Source organism: Myxocyprinus asiaticus, chromosome 24 (genome assembly GCF_019703515.2).
Source record: "Myxocyprinus asiaticus isolate MX2 ecotype Aquarium Trade chromosome 24, UBuf_Myxa_2, whole genome shotgun sequence".
Lineage (NCBI taxonomy): Eukaryota > Metazoa > Chordata > Actinopteri > Cypriniformes > Catostomidae > Myxocyprinus > Myxocyprinus asiaticus.
Genome location: NC_059367.1, coordinates 15,603,554 through 15,616,010, shown reverse-complemented (window position 1 = coordinate 15,616,010; position 12,457 = coordinate 15,603,554). Strand labels below are relative to the sequence as shown.

At 38.0% G+C, this 12,457-nt stretch overlaps 1 protein-coding gene across 2 annotated transcripts in view; it reads left to right on the top strand.

Annotated features, from left to right (window-relative positions):
- Window positions 1-6,598, top strand: part of LOC127414833 (metalloprotease TIKI2) — a 96,308-nt gene extending 89,710 nt beyond the window's left edge. For both annotated transcript variants that reach the window (XM_051653171.1, XM_051653170.1), the window contains exons 6-7: window positions 5,292-5,537; window positions 5,700-6,598. In XM_051653171.1, the coding sequence (XP_051509131.1) occupies window positions 5,292-5,537; window positions 5,700-5,925 (472 nt within the window). In that variant the 3' untranslated portion in view covers window positions 5,926-6,598. The remainder of the gene's footprint in view (window positions 1-5,291; window positions 5,538-5,699) is intronic.
- Window positions 6,599-12,457: the final 5,859 nt, after the last annotated feature.

The window sequence follows — 12,457 nt, the reverse complement described above, 5'->3', positions numbered from 1 at the left end:
AGCTCCAAAATCGACACAAGGGCAACATAAAAATACTCCAGATGACTCTGGTGGTTAAAACCATATCTTCAGAAGCGATATGATAGGTGTGGGTGAGAAACAGATAAATATTTAAGGCCTTTTTTTTTATTTATTTTTTTACCATAAATCCTCTTCCCTCCTTGTGTTTTTAGTGATTCACATTCTTCATGCATATCACCCCCTACTAGACAGGGGTGAGAAGTTATGAAAAAAAAAAAAGACTTAAATATTGATCTGCTCGCCCACACCTATAATATCGTGTCTGAACACGTGGATTTAATTACTAGGGTCATATGAATTACTTTTATGCTCCCTTTATGTGGATTTTGGAGCTTAAAAATTTTGGCATCCATTCACTTGCATCGTGAGGACCTACAGAGCTGAAATATTCTTTTTAAAATCTTCGACTGTGTAATCAAAATCAAAATCAAATCCCTTTATTGTCACTCAACCATATACACAAGTGCAACAGTGGGTGAAAGTCTTAGGTGCGGTTCCAATCAACATAGCAGTATGACAATTACAATAAACATCTGATTTACACATAACACAATTTACACAACACAATTTACACATAACACAGTTCTGCAGAAGAAATAAAGTCATACACATCTGGGATGGCATGAGGGTGAGTAAATCATGAGAGAATTTATTTTTGGGTGAACTATCCCTTTAATTTAAAAAATTTAAAAAATTTTAAAAATTACAATAGGGCACAAATTATACAGTTCAATTGCTATGTATTTAAAATATATAATCAATACAACCAAAACTGAAGTAAACTTTAAAGAAAAAGTAAAGATAAATCTTGGGATTTTAAGAATCAGTACTGGAATCGTTCAAATCACGATTAATTGGAAAATTGATACTTTTACCCAGACCTGAGAAAATTACCTTAAAGAGTTTTGATTGTCCAGCCTTATAAAATATTGCAGTGCATTATAAAATAGACTCACTCTGTTTTCATTGAATCTGAGCCTAGCTGAGCCAAAACTGTCTGTAATGGGACAGATTATTGTCTTAGACAGTGTTTGCCTTAGATACCTCCACAAAAACATCAGTAAAGCTCAAATACCCCTTCATCCACACAAAACCAAAGATGTGTACCAACTGTGATTTCACATATATATTTTAGCTATAATGTCTATTTTGCTTACATACAGTATGAATGAAAATATTTCTCAGATAATGTTGGTAATTATACAGGGGACATTCTAACTTAGTACATTAAGAAATATCATTTTTTACAAAATTGTATCATTAGTTTATCATCATTTTTATCATATTTTAGCTTTTTAAAAATATATAGTTACATGTTTATTGTTTACACGCATAACTTGTACTATTTACAAGTATTTACATTGATGCTGTATGTATCGAATGATTTTTAGAAGAATATCTCAGCTCTGTAGGTCCATGTAATGCAAGTAAATGGTGACCTAAATTTTGAAGCTCCAAAAAGCACATAAAGGCAGCATAAAAGTAATCCATATGACTCCAGTGGTTTAATCCATGTCTTCTGAAGTGATCTAATCGGTTTTGGGTGAGAACAGACCAAAATGTAACTCCTTTTTCACATCTTGCCATTGCAGTCCCTAGTCACAATCATGATTTCAAGCATGAATTACACTTCCTAGTGCTCGACACATGCGCAAGAACTAGATGGCGCTAGAGCTTGAAATTATAATCATCAAGGAAACTGCGTCAAGATTTATAGCAAAAAAGGAGTTATATTTTTATCTGTTTTTACCCAAAACCGATTGGATCGCTTCAGAAGACATGGATTAAACCACTAAAGTCATATGGATCACTTTGGTGCTGCCTTTATGTGCTTTTTGATCACCATTCACTTGTATTGTTTGGACCTACAGAGCAGACATTTTTACCCAGCCCTAATCCCTATAATTTTTATTTTAAGTCAAACATTTTGTTTTATAGATTCAACAAAGCAAAAAAATCAATGGTCTAAGAAACCTGGTTTCATTCATAACTCAATTTTGGCTAAATATGTAGTTACTGCATTTTGCCTTTGCATGGCAGCATGGTTCTCTCACAAAAAGACGTCGCTCCCCTTCGCTTTGTCCCCCTATTTAGATTCTATCACCTTATTTTTGTCTTGCCCTAATTCCTTTTCTCTCTATGGCAGTTCCCCTACACACACACACATACACACATAATAATTATGAAGCTGTTAAACAACAAACTTTCTGTTGCGCAGAATATAGTGCTGCATACTACATACACAGATCACCAATGCATCATTGTTCACCTCATAGAAACCCCTAGCACATTGTAATTCACCGGGAGGATATTCCACTTACTGTGTTAAACTCCAAACAGAGTTCAACTATGACTTTGATCAACCCCCTTCCAATGCCGCCAACCATGAAGAGGTGGCCCAGACCAGTGCTCTGCCAACTCAGATGGCCTGTATGCCTTACCCATTTGTCTTGTAGTAAGGGGTGCTGTGCCTGCTTATACAAGCCACCTCCCCCCCGCTGACATATTCATATTATTACTTAACAGGCCTCTAGGGGGGCTGGAAGGAGGTGATCCAAAGGCTGTGTAGGTTGTGCTTATTAAAATAGCTGTTGTTATGGCCCCAACACCCAGTCGAAACAAGGGTGCAAATGGAAAAATGATAGCAACAAGCGGGCAAATAGTCTCAAAAAAGCAGTTTAAACTTGAAAAGCACCCGGCCACAGCAAGCGGCCATCATTTGAAAAAGCTAAATTGAATACAAGCTATTTCCCCTAGCACACAACGGTGCTGGAAGTGGGAGAGGCAGAAAAAACGAGTGCGAGGGGGGGTTTTCAGATTGCTGAAGATGATGACAGTGGCTTTGGTAACAAGCTGACAGCTGGATGGACTGACTGAATGATGGACTAACTGTGGTTTCGAAACACAAACCCTTGCAGCATTCTCAGGCTTCCTCTCACATTCTCTCCATCTGTCCAGCTCTATTTCGGTCTCCATTGTAAAGCGAAAAATGAGGTGATATGACAGGCAAATAAAACAATGCATGATGGCAGCTGGACACATGTTTACTAAAAGCTCTTGAACCACAAACATCAGGCTCGAACTAGTCCTGTAGTGCATTTGTGGTGCACATATGGGTGATTATGAGAGACAAACCAAACAAAATGCTTCACGGACACGTTAAACGGCTGGTTGGCCTGACCACAAGGAGGCAGATCAGATTAAAATACGGTTCACCATAAGACAAATGTCGCCATGGTTACCCAGTGCCTGCAGCTTTGGCCCATGTTTACTGTGATGGAATGTCCCAGTGGGCACTCAACAGCTGGAGGTGACAAGTGCATACAAAGGCTTAATCTTGGGCAATACTACGCCCTACTGGTATAGTACGGTAAAAAGCCAAAACACGAGTTTCCTGTGGGCTTTAGTCTTGCTCCAAAGTCTAAATGTCCCAAATTTTATATTGAAACATGCTGAAAGAAAATTCACAATTGTATCATATTAGCATTTAGTGGCAGTATGCAGTATTGGTATGTAAACCTGAACATGGATATAATTAAGGGAGCTTAAGACTCTGAGCTTGTGGCTTTGACCTCACTGGTAATTTTGGCTCTTTGTAAATTCTTAGCAAGCCGAAAGGTTGATATGGCCCTGTTTGAAGTCCAAAGACACTCCAAAACACACACAGACACACTCACACTAAGCCAGAGCTTTTTTGAAACACTCCAAGGATCTTATCTCTCATGCTTTAAAGCTGTCTCCTGACATTGGCCAGTTCTAAAAGATCCTGTACATTCAATATATGAATAAACTATTTTAAAGATGAAGTGTGTAATTTCTGCACCACTAGCGTCACCAAACGGAATTAATAAAATAATTAAAATTAAAAATAATAACCGTTTTCAAACAGATTCCAGAAAACTCCCCTCGTCTTAAATTTTTAAGGAATGAGAGTTCAGTACAAGTTAAGCTCAATCGAAAGCTGAGTACTCGATTGATTGTTGATTACCACAGAAAATAATTCCAACTCATCCCTGGTCTAAGCAAAAATCAAGGTTACAGCAAGGCAGTTACACAAGAAGTGAATGTAACACTCAATAACATCCAAATACACACTGTTTCAAAAGTAGAGCCACAAAATGTAAACATTATGTGTGTTAACATAAGTGTGAGAAAATCTCTGTACTACACTATTTTAGTGTGATCGAATCTCTAACAAGGTTTACCGGTGGTACAATATTTGGCACAACAAAGTTGCAATATAGGGAATAACTTTACCCTAATAAGGTTAGTAAGTGATTTTATCACACTAAAATCATGTTAACACATGATGTTTCCTTCTTGTGGCTATACTTTAACATTTATGGATTGAACCCATTCACTTCCATTGTAAGTGCCTTACTTTGCCATTTTTGCTTCTTTTTATTTTTATTTTTAAATAAACGACAGACAAGTCAAAATAATTTTTTTTGTTAATCAACATTATGACACAAATACTTTCAATAGAGCTTAACTTGTATTGAACTTGCTTTAAAGGGTTAGTTCACCCCAAAAGGAAAATTATCATCATTAACTCACCCTCATACCATCCCAGATGTGTATGACTTTTTTTCTTCTGCTGAACACAAACAAAGATTTTTAGAAGAATATCTCAGCTCTATATGTCCATAAAATGCAAGTGAATGGATACAAAAATATTTAAGCTCTAAAATGCACATAAAGGCAGCATAAAAGTAATCCATATGATTCCAGTGGTTAAAACATATCTTCAGAAGTGATATGATATGTGTTGGTGAGAAACAGATCAATATTTAAGTCTGTTTTTACCATAAAATTCTACTTCCTGCCCATTAGGGGGCGATATGCATGAAGAATGTAAATCAACAAAAACAAAAGAAGAAAAATGTCAAAGTGAAAGTGGAGTCTGATAGTAAAAAAGGACTTAAATATTGATCTGTTTCTTACCCACACCTATCATAGAAGGTATGGAAGATATGGATTTAACCACTGGAGGTTTATAGATTATGTCCTTTTGGAGCTTAACAATTTTGGTACCCACTCACTTGCATTGAGAGGACCTACAGAGCTGAAAATCTATGTTTGTGTTCAGCAGAAGAAAGAAATTCATACACATCTGGGATGGCATTAGGGTGAGAATTTTCATTTTTAGGTAAACTATCCCTTTAAACAAACTCTATATATTCATAAATATATTAATTTTGAGAGCATCACATAAAACATTCTGTATGCCAAAAGTCTGATAACTTGGTCTTGACATGTTCTTACCCAAGGAGCTGGTCTGAGGTGGAGGGTACCACTGTGATTCCCACTGAAGGAAGCTCCGAGCCAGCAACAGAATGGACATCAGGACCCTCTGAGCTTGAGGAGACCAGCCAGGAAGAACTCACCCACATGCTGCTGCCAGACAGCCTCAGTCAGCTAGAAGAGTTTGGCCAGTATAAGCGTCCTCGAAAAACTCATCGTGCACACAGTCGACCACGTCTGTTCAGTGATTTGTGGGTGCGCATAGGAGACAGGTGAGGACAATGAATACCAGAAAAAAAACATTTACCATTTCATATCTCTTTTTTCCTAATGAAACTAACATTGATTCAGGTGCAGTTTTAACAGCTGCTTTGAATGACAATTCCTGTTTGGTTATTTATTAATACATATTTTTGGTTTTGTGTTGACCATAGCACAACTGCACATCCGAACATTAGGCTAACCAATGGCTACGTGACTGTGGAGCCTTCTTTAACACAACAGGAACAACAGCAAAGAAGAACTCCACTCAGAGACAGAATGAAGACCCCCAGCCAGCCCACAACCGCCAGTGCACTTGACTGTTCTGTTCCAAACCCAAGATATGCGCTGACTTGCCTTTTGGCTAGTCTCATTTCACAACTGGTTTTCACTTCCTGAGGAGCGAGTTTTTTGGAGGCCTATAACCCATCTGAAGTCAGAATTTCTTCTGAGTTACACTGCCATTGTGGACAAAATAAATGGCAGTGTAGTACTGCTTAGATCAATTTCAGGTGTTCGCCTTAAAAAATTATAATAATAAATGATACTAAAATGCTGTTTCCATAATGTGTAACAGTAGACATATGTGAGCAATTTCTAATTGTTACATCTGGCAAAATGGTAGTTGTCAGAATAACAATAACAGAACATTGTAAGAACATTGTGTTATAGTTTTGTTACAACTATGTTCAAAGCTGATTCCCTGAATGTAAAAATCAGCTTTAGTGAGTTACGGATTGTACCTTTATGTGAATAGAAACACAGCTGGTCTCTATTGCCCAATCAAACCAGACAGCAAAATAAGATTGTGAAGTTTCTTTTTCTAATGAATGAAATGGGGCAATAGAAAATATACCAAATTCTCAGTATCATATACAGGTTTAAGCCTAACACCTAAATTATATAATAGAGGCTGTAATTATGTGATATGGTCACTGATAGTTAATGAAAAAACTTAAACAGTTCAAAGAGATGACATTATGTTTTGTAAATTGTGCATTTGTTCATACAGAAATTTTATATTTATTATTACATGAAGAGTATATTTTTCATGCATTTCTCAATTATTAAAGTTAACAAAGTTATGAAAAAAGACTTCCTTTGTGTTTTAACTTTTCTGGGTGTTTTAAGCATAACTAAGATATGAGCACATACTGCCGCCTACTGGTACTAAAAGCAGCCTTTTTTTTAATTTTTAAATCAACTTTCCCCTGCTGTGGCAGTGGGATTATCGTTTAAAATGGTAAAATAAATAAATACATTAATAAAATAATAATAATAATAATAATAATAATAATAATAAAGTGTATGTATATAGATATATATATATATATATATATATATATATATATATATATATATGAAGTGGTTTATTAAATAGGGAAAATATCCTAGACATTTTCAAAAATGTTCAGTTCAAATCTATAAAATACACTCATTCAGTACAATCAACCCATCCCGAATGAGCCACCAGGTGGCAGACATCCCCTTTGTACGTACCTTTAGAATTTTTTGTACCTTTAGAGAATAGGCTGCAATGTAAACCTTTCGCCTGCGCGCGCTCTCTCTCTCTCTCTCTCTCTCTCTCTCTCTCTCTCTCTCTCTCTCTCTCTCTCTCTCTCTCTCTCTCTCTCTCTCTCTCAGAAAAGTTCAACTGTAAGCAAATTCTAAAAAAAAAAAAAAATAATAAAAAAAACACTTTAATATAATAATTTATTACTTGTAAAAAAAATGTCTTTAACTTCATTTTATTATTAGCCAATTATTAAAAATAATAATTTCCCCATTATTATTTTTGTAATAATAATAACTTTATTTATATACAAATATAATTACTACTAATACTACTACTTCCATCTTAGAGCTAGAAAATTAAATAGCCAACATCTATCATGTAGAAAAACTGAAAACGAATAATTACTATAATTAAGGCAACAACTTAATTGACCATCCTCTGCTTTTCTTATGCTTTCATCTTTAGATTTTTTTTTTTTTTTTTAAAGAATGCACAGAAGCTGTTGAACTAATGCCTGTGCACACTTCAAATTATGCTTCCTTGTATGGGTAACTAAAAGTAACATAATGTTTGGCTACAAAAATATATATTGAAAAATAAAAATAAATGTCATCAGAAGAAATAAATAACAGTCTTACTATATCGTTGTTGTTTCCTAAAAAATAGTATGTTTGCCTGTACTGAGAGGTATGACGTAAGCTCTTTGGTAAGGTCACACGTCACGTGGAGGAGGAGTCAGGAAGCGCGTCATTGTTTACATAGTTTTTTTTTTTATTATTATTACTTGGAAATTATTTTTTATTTTATTTTATATTGTTTTGAAATTGTTTTGGTATGTGAATGGCACAAGTTTCTCTTGTAAACAATGACGCGCTTCCTGCCTCCTCCTGACGCCTGACCTTACCAACAAGCTTACGTCATCCCTCTCATGAGCGCACGTCACAGAGATGTACGGAAGCAAACATTTGTAGTTAAAAAGTATATAAGTATTGTTTTGTTTCTAAAAATAATAAATCGTTGGCGTTCAGAAGAACTTTATTTGTCGACTGGAGTCCTGTGGATTATTTTGTTGCACCCTAAATATGCATTTTGGACCGTCAAAAAATGGAGGACATTCACTTGCATTGTTTAGAGGAGGAGGCCTGAAAAGAAATCCTAAAAATCTTAAATTCTGTTTTGATGAAGAAAGAAACTCTGATACATCTTGGATGGCCTAAGGGTGAGTAAATTATCAGCAAATTTTCATTTTTGGGTGAACTATTCCTTTAAGTGAGGTGAATGTACAGTATTAATTATGAAAAATGTGGGCTCACATTGATTAAACCAATCACAATGGAGATTAATTTGTTTCTAGAATACTTGAATGTGTTATGAAATACCAAATGTGATTGAAATTAACAGAAAATTGTGCACTCTTTTCTGAAGTGTTTATTTTAAATAAGTATTATTTTAATTTTTTTACTCAAAAAGCATCTTGCGGTCACAAAAGGGTTTGCCTCAGTTGTCCCTATCTACAGAATATCACTTTAAACCCCCCTGAGGGCCTTTTAGCCCAAATGTGGGGTAAAAGGCTCCCTCGCAACCTTTATAAAATCATAATTTTAATCAAAACTGCCATTCGTTTTTATTTCTTTTGTACACAAATTATGTTGCTACATTAGTATTTAATAAAAATACATGTATTGTTTCAATCTTGATACACCTCCTGACCAGAAAAAGGCTAATTTTCCTTAAAGGGATAGTCTGGCAAAAATAAAAATTCTCTCATCATTTGACTTTTTTTCTTCAGCTGAACACAAACGAAGATTTTTAGAAGAATATTTCAGCTCTGTAGGTTCTCACAATGCAAGTGAATGGGTACTTAAATTCTGAAGGTCCAAAAAGCACATGAAGGCAGCGTAAAAGTAATCCATAAGATACCTGTTGTTAAATCTATACCTTTAGAAGCTATGCTAGCTGTGGGTGTGAAACATTTAAATATTTAAGTCCTTTTTTCCAATAAATTATTCCATTGTTCTAGGTGGCGATATGCACGAAGAATGCGAATTGGCAAAAAATGAGATCTAACTACTCATGTCTCTTTGCATAGTAATTGCTCCCTGCTGCATATTTCTAAATGTGTTTGCCTTTCTTTTAATCAATCACAATTAAACTGTACAAATAGGCTACCGCCAATAAGCTACTTTGGAAAGACTTACAATTTCCAATCTAAAGTATTAAATCAAATCAATAGGTAAAACTAGACATTGATTTCATGTATTTCTTTTTCATCTATTGATGTCCTGTCGGTCTTTCAAAAGGCACCACACTTAGAGAAGAACAAGTTTTAAAACAAACGTCTCCGGTTACACATGTATCCTCGGTTCCCTGAGAATAATTGAACGAGACATTGCTGTAAGCACTATGGGGAGTGTCCTTTACACAGCCTTGTTGAGACCCTTATACAATCACGCCAATCTTCTGATTGGCAATGGTTTCTGAGCCCTGCCCATTTAGGTGTGCAGTCGGCCTATTAAAAGCAGCCGCTCTGTCACTATTTCTTCAGAATTTTCTGACTGAGGGACAAGAGTGAGTCACTCGTATTATGAAACTCTGAAATAGTAGTACGGCCAGCTTTGGCAATGTCTTGTTCCTTTCATCTCAGGGAACCGAGATTACATGTGTAACCGCAGACATTCCCTATCGATTCAGTTCACTCGGCATTGCTGAAAGTACTATGGTGAAGGATATCACGCCCATCACGCCACACTACGTGACATTACACTCACAGATTTATAACACTAAATAGAGATATTCATAAGGAGTCACAGACCACAGGCCGATGACTTATAAGTCATATTAAAGTGTATATGAATAGTCCCACGTAAGGACACACCGTTAGTCCATGCCCATGAAGAGGCCATGCCGCTGGTTGAATGCGCTTTTTGCACCCTGTGATTCGTAAGCGAGGGCGATCGCATCAACAATCTAGTGAGAGAGCCTTTGTTTGGAGATGGACATTCCTTTTGTACGTCCTCCATAACAAATAAAGAGCTGATCCGACAGTCTAAACTGACGGGTGCACTCAACATATGTATGCAATGCCCTCACCTGGCATAATATATTCATAGATTGCTCTTCATCTGAATTAAATGGTGGGAGAAAGAAGGCTTGCAAATGAACCACCTCAGCCCTGAAGGGTGTTGATAAAACCTAAGGCACGTAGCCCCATCTAGTAATAACCAATCGTCTAGGTAATTCAAAACACACACAAAGTTAATTTTAAATGGGGCGAGCACCGCATCGATACATTTCGTGAACGTGAGGGGAGCCAGAGACAGGCTGAAAAGAAAGACTTTGAACTGATATGCAGTTCCCTTGAATGCAAATCACAAAAACCACCTGTGATGCGGTGCAGTTGGTACATGAAAGTATGCATCCTTCAGATCTATTGATGCAAACCAGTCCTGAGGACGGATGTGAGATAAGATCTGTTTCTGAGTTAACATTTTGAACGGGCGCTTTGCGAGCGCGCAATGTAAGCGTATCAGATCTAGAATGGGCCGTAGCCCACTGTCTTTCTTGGGAACAAGAAAATAATGGCTGTAAACCCCACTGTGTGTGTAGCAGCCTGGGACAGTCTCTATTGCGTTTTTTGTGAGAAGACTGTGAATCTCTGTGTGCAACAAGGTGGCCGGCATACAAACTGAATCGTATAACCGTGCTTGATCGTTTTTAACACCCAGTCTGACAAGCCCATGAGGGATTGCCATGCGTTCGCACAGCGGGACAGCGGGCTTATTGATTCACTTTCTATAGGAGATAGAGCGCCTCTAACCATAGGGAAGTGGTTGAGCATAATGTGGGTTGTATGTTACGTGAAGAGGAAATGGCCCTTTTTCTGAGAATGTCTGAGTGTCCTGTGTTTGTACAATGGGCACTTTTTTCTCTTTTGTGAGAACAATCTTTGTTTGAGTACTACACACAGAAGCAACATTTTGAACAATGTCCAGTTCCCGATAAACAGTACTGGGGAAGAGGGGAAAAACAATGTGTGCCTCAAATCAAGCCTTCTTTGGCTCTGGGCCGTGAATAACGGCAAGCTCTGGGCTCCTCTTTACGGGACTGGGCATGACAGGAATGCTTCTGCTGCCGGTCTGGGTTTTTCCATCGGCGCGTGCGCTTACGCTTGGGCCCCGGTTTGCGACACCGGGGTGTCGAGGAGGGCGGTTTTCTCTGTGCCATGCATCTCCGTGAGAGTTAGCCAAATATGCCTGTCCAGAACCACCAAGCTGCTCATTGCTTTGCCGATGGCCTAAACGTTAGCTTTCGTGGCTTGCAGTGCCAAATCTGTAGCGGTGCGGAGCTCTTTGAACAGCTCTGGATAAGGGCCATGCTCATCCATTTGTTTAAGGAGCTTAGTTTGAAAAACCTGGAGCACCGACATGCAGTGGAATGCTGAACCAGCTTGGTCCACTCTTTTATAAGCTCTTATAGCCAGTGCGGATGTTAGTCGACATGGCTTGGAGGGGTGGGCAGGGCAGGATTTCCATTCTATGGCAATATTATGGCAGAGGTGAGCTGTGACCCCCTGTTCCACTGGGGGAAGCTTTGCGTAGCCTTTTTCCTCGGAATGGTCCACTTTAGCGAGGGTGGCAGCACCTCCGACCTGAATGCGTGAAGAGTAAGGTGCACGCCAGGTCTTTGTGAGCTCTGTATGGACCTCTGGGAAAAATGGTGCGCTCCTCCGGACCGCGGTCTGTTGACGACGGACGGTTTGCTAAAAACATTCATCCAGGCCAGACTTTTCTGGCTCTGGGGGGGGCTCTTGCAAGGATGCGAAGAAGCTCCTTGTCTGTGGCGTGTGCACGTTCTTCACCCTCGCTGGGGGAAGGGGTGGCAACATCCTCCGTGGACCACTCACCTGAAGCTGCGAGTGACACAGCATCATCCCCATCATCAGAGCCGCCAAACGTAATGAGGCAGCACACTCCAATAGAGGGCCGGAGCTCATCCCGTACATATTGCACAGGCGAGGACGTTAGATTGGAAGTTCGATCTAACAAGGCTGATTCTAGAGCGCAACGTCCGGAAATTTATACTCTTATACTACTATACTACTTATATTTATACTCTCGCAGTGAGGGCAGTCTGTCTCCATGAGAACTGCTTGTGCGTGGGCACGGCCCAGGCAGTGAACACAGCTCTCATTCTCATCAGGCTGTGGGATGTGCCGTTCGCATAGGGAACACTTTCAGAATGGCATCTTTAAAACACGTATCACGCAAGTGGCTCTTTAGTTAATCTTGTACATGTGTATATATATATATATATATATATATATATATATATATATATATATATATATATATATATATATATATATATATATATATATATATATATATAAGGATACAGTAACTCCAGCCGGAGCAT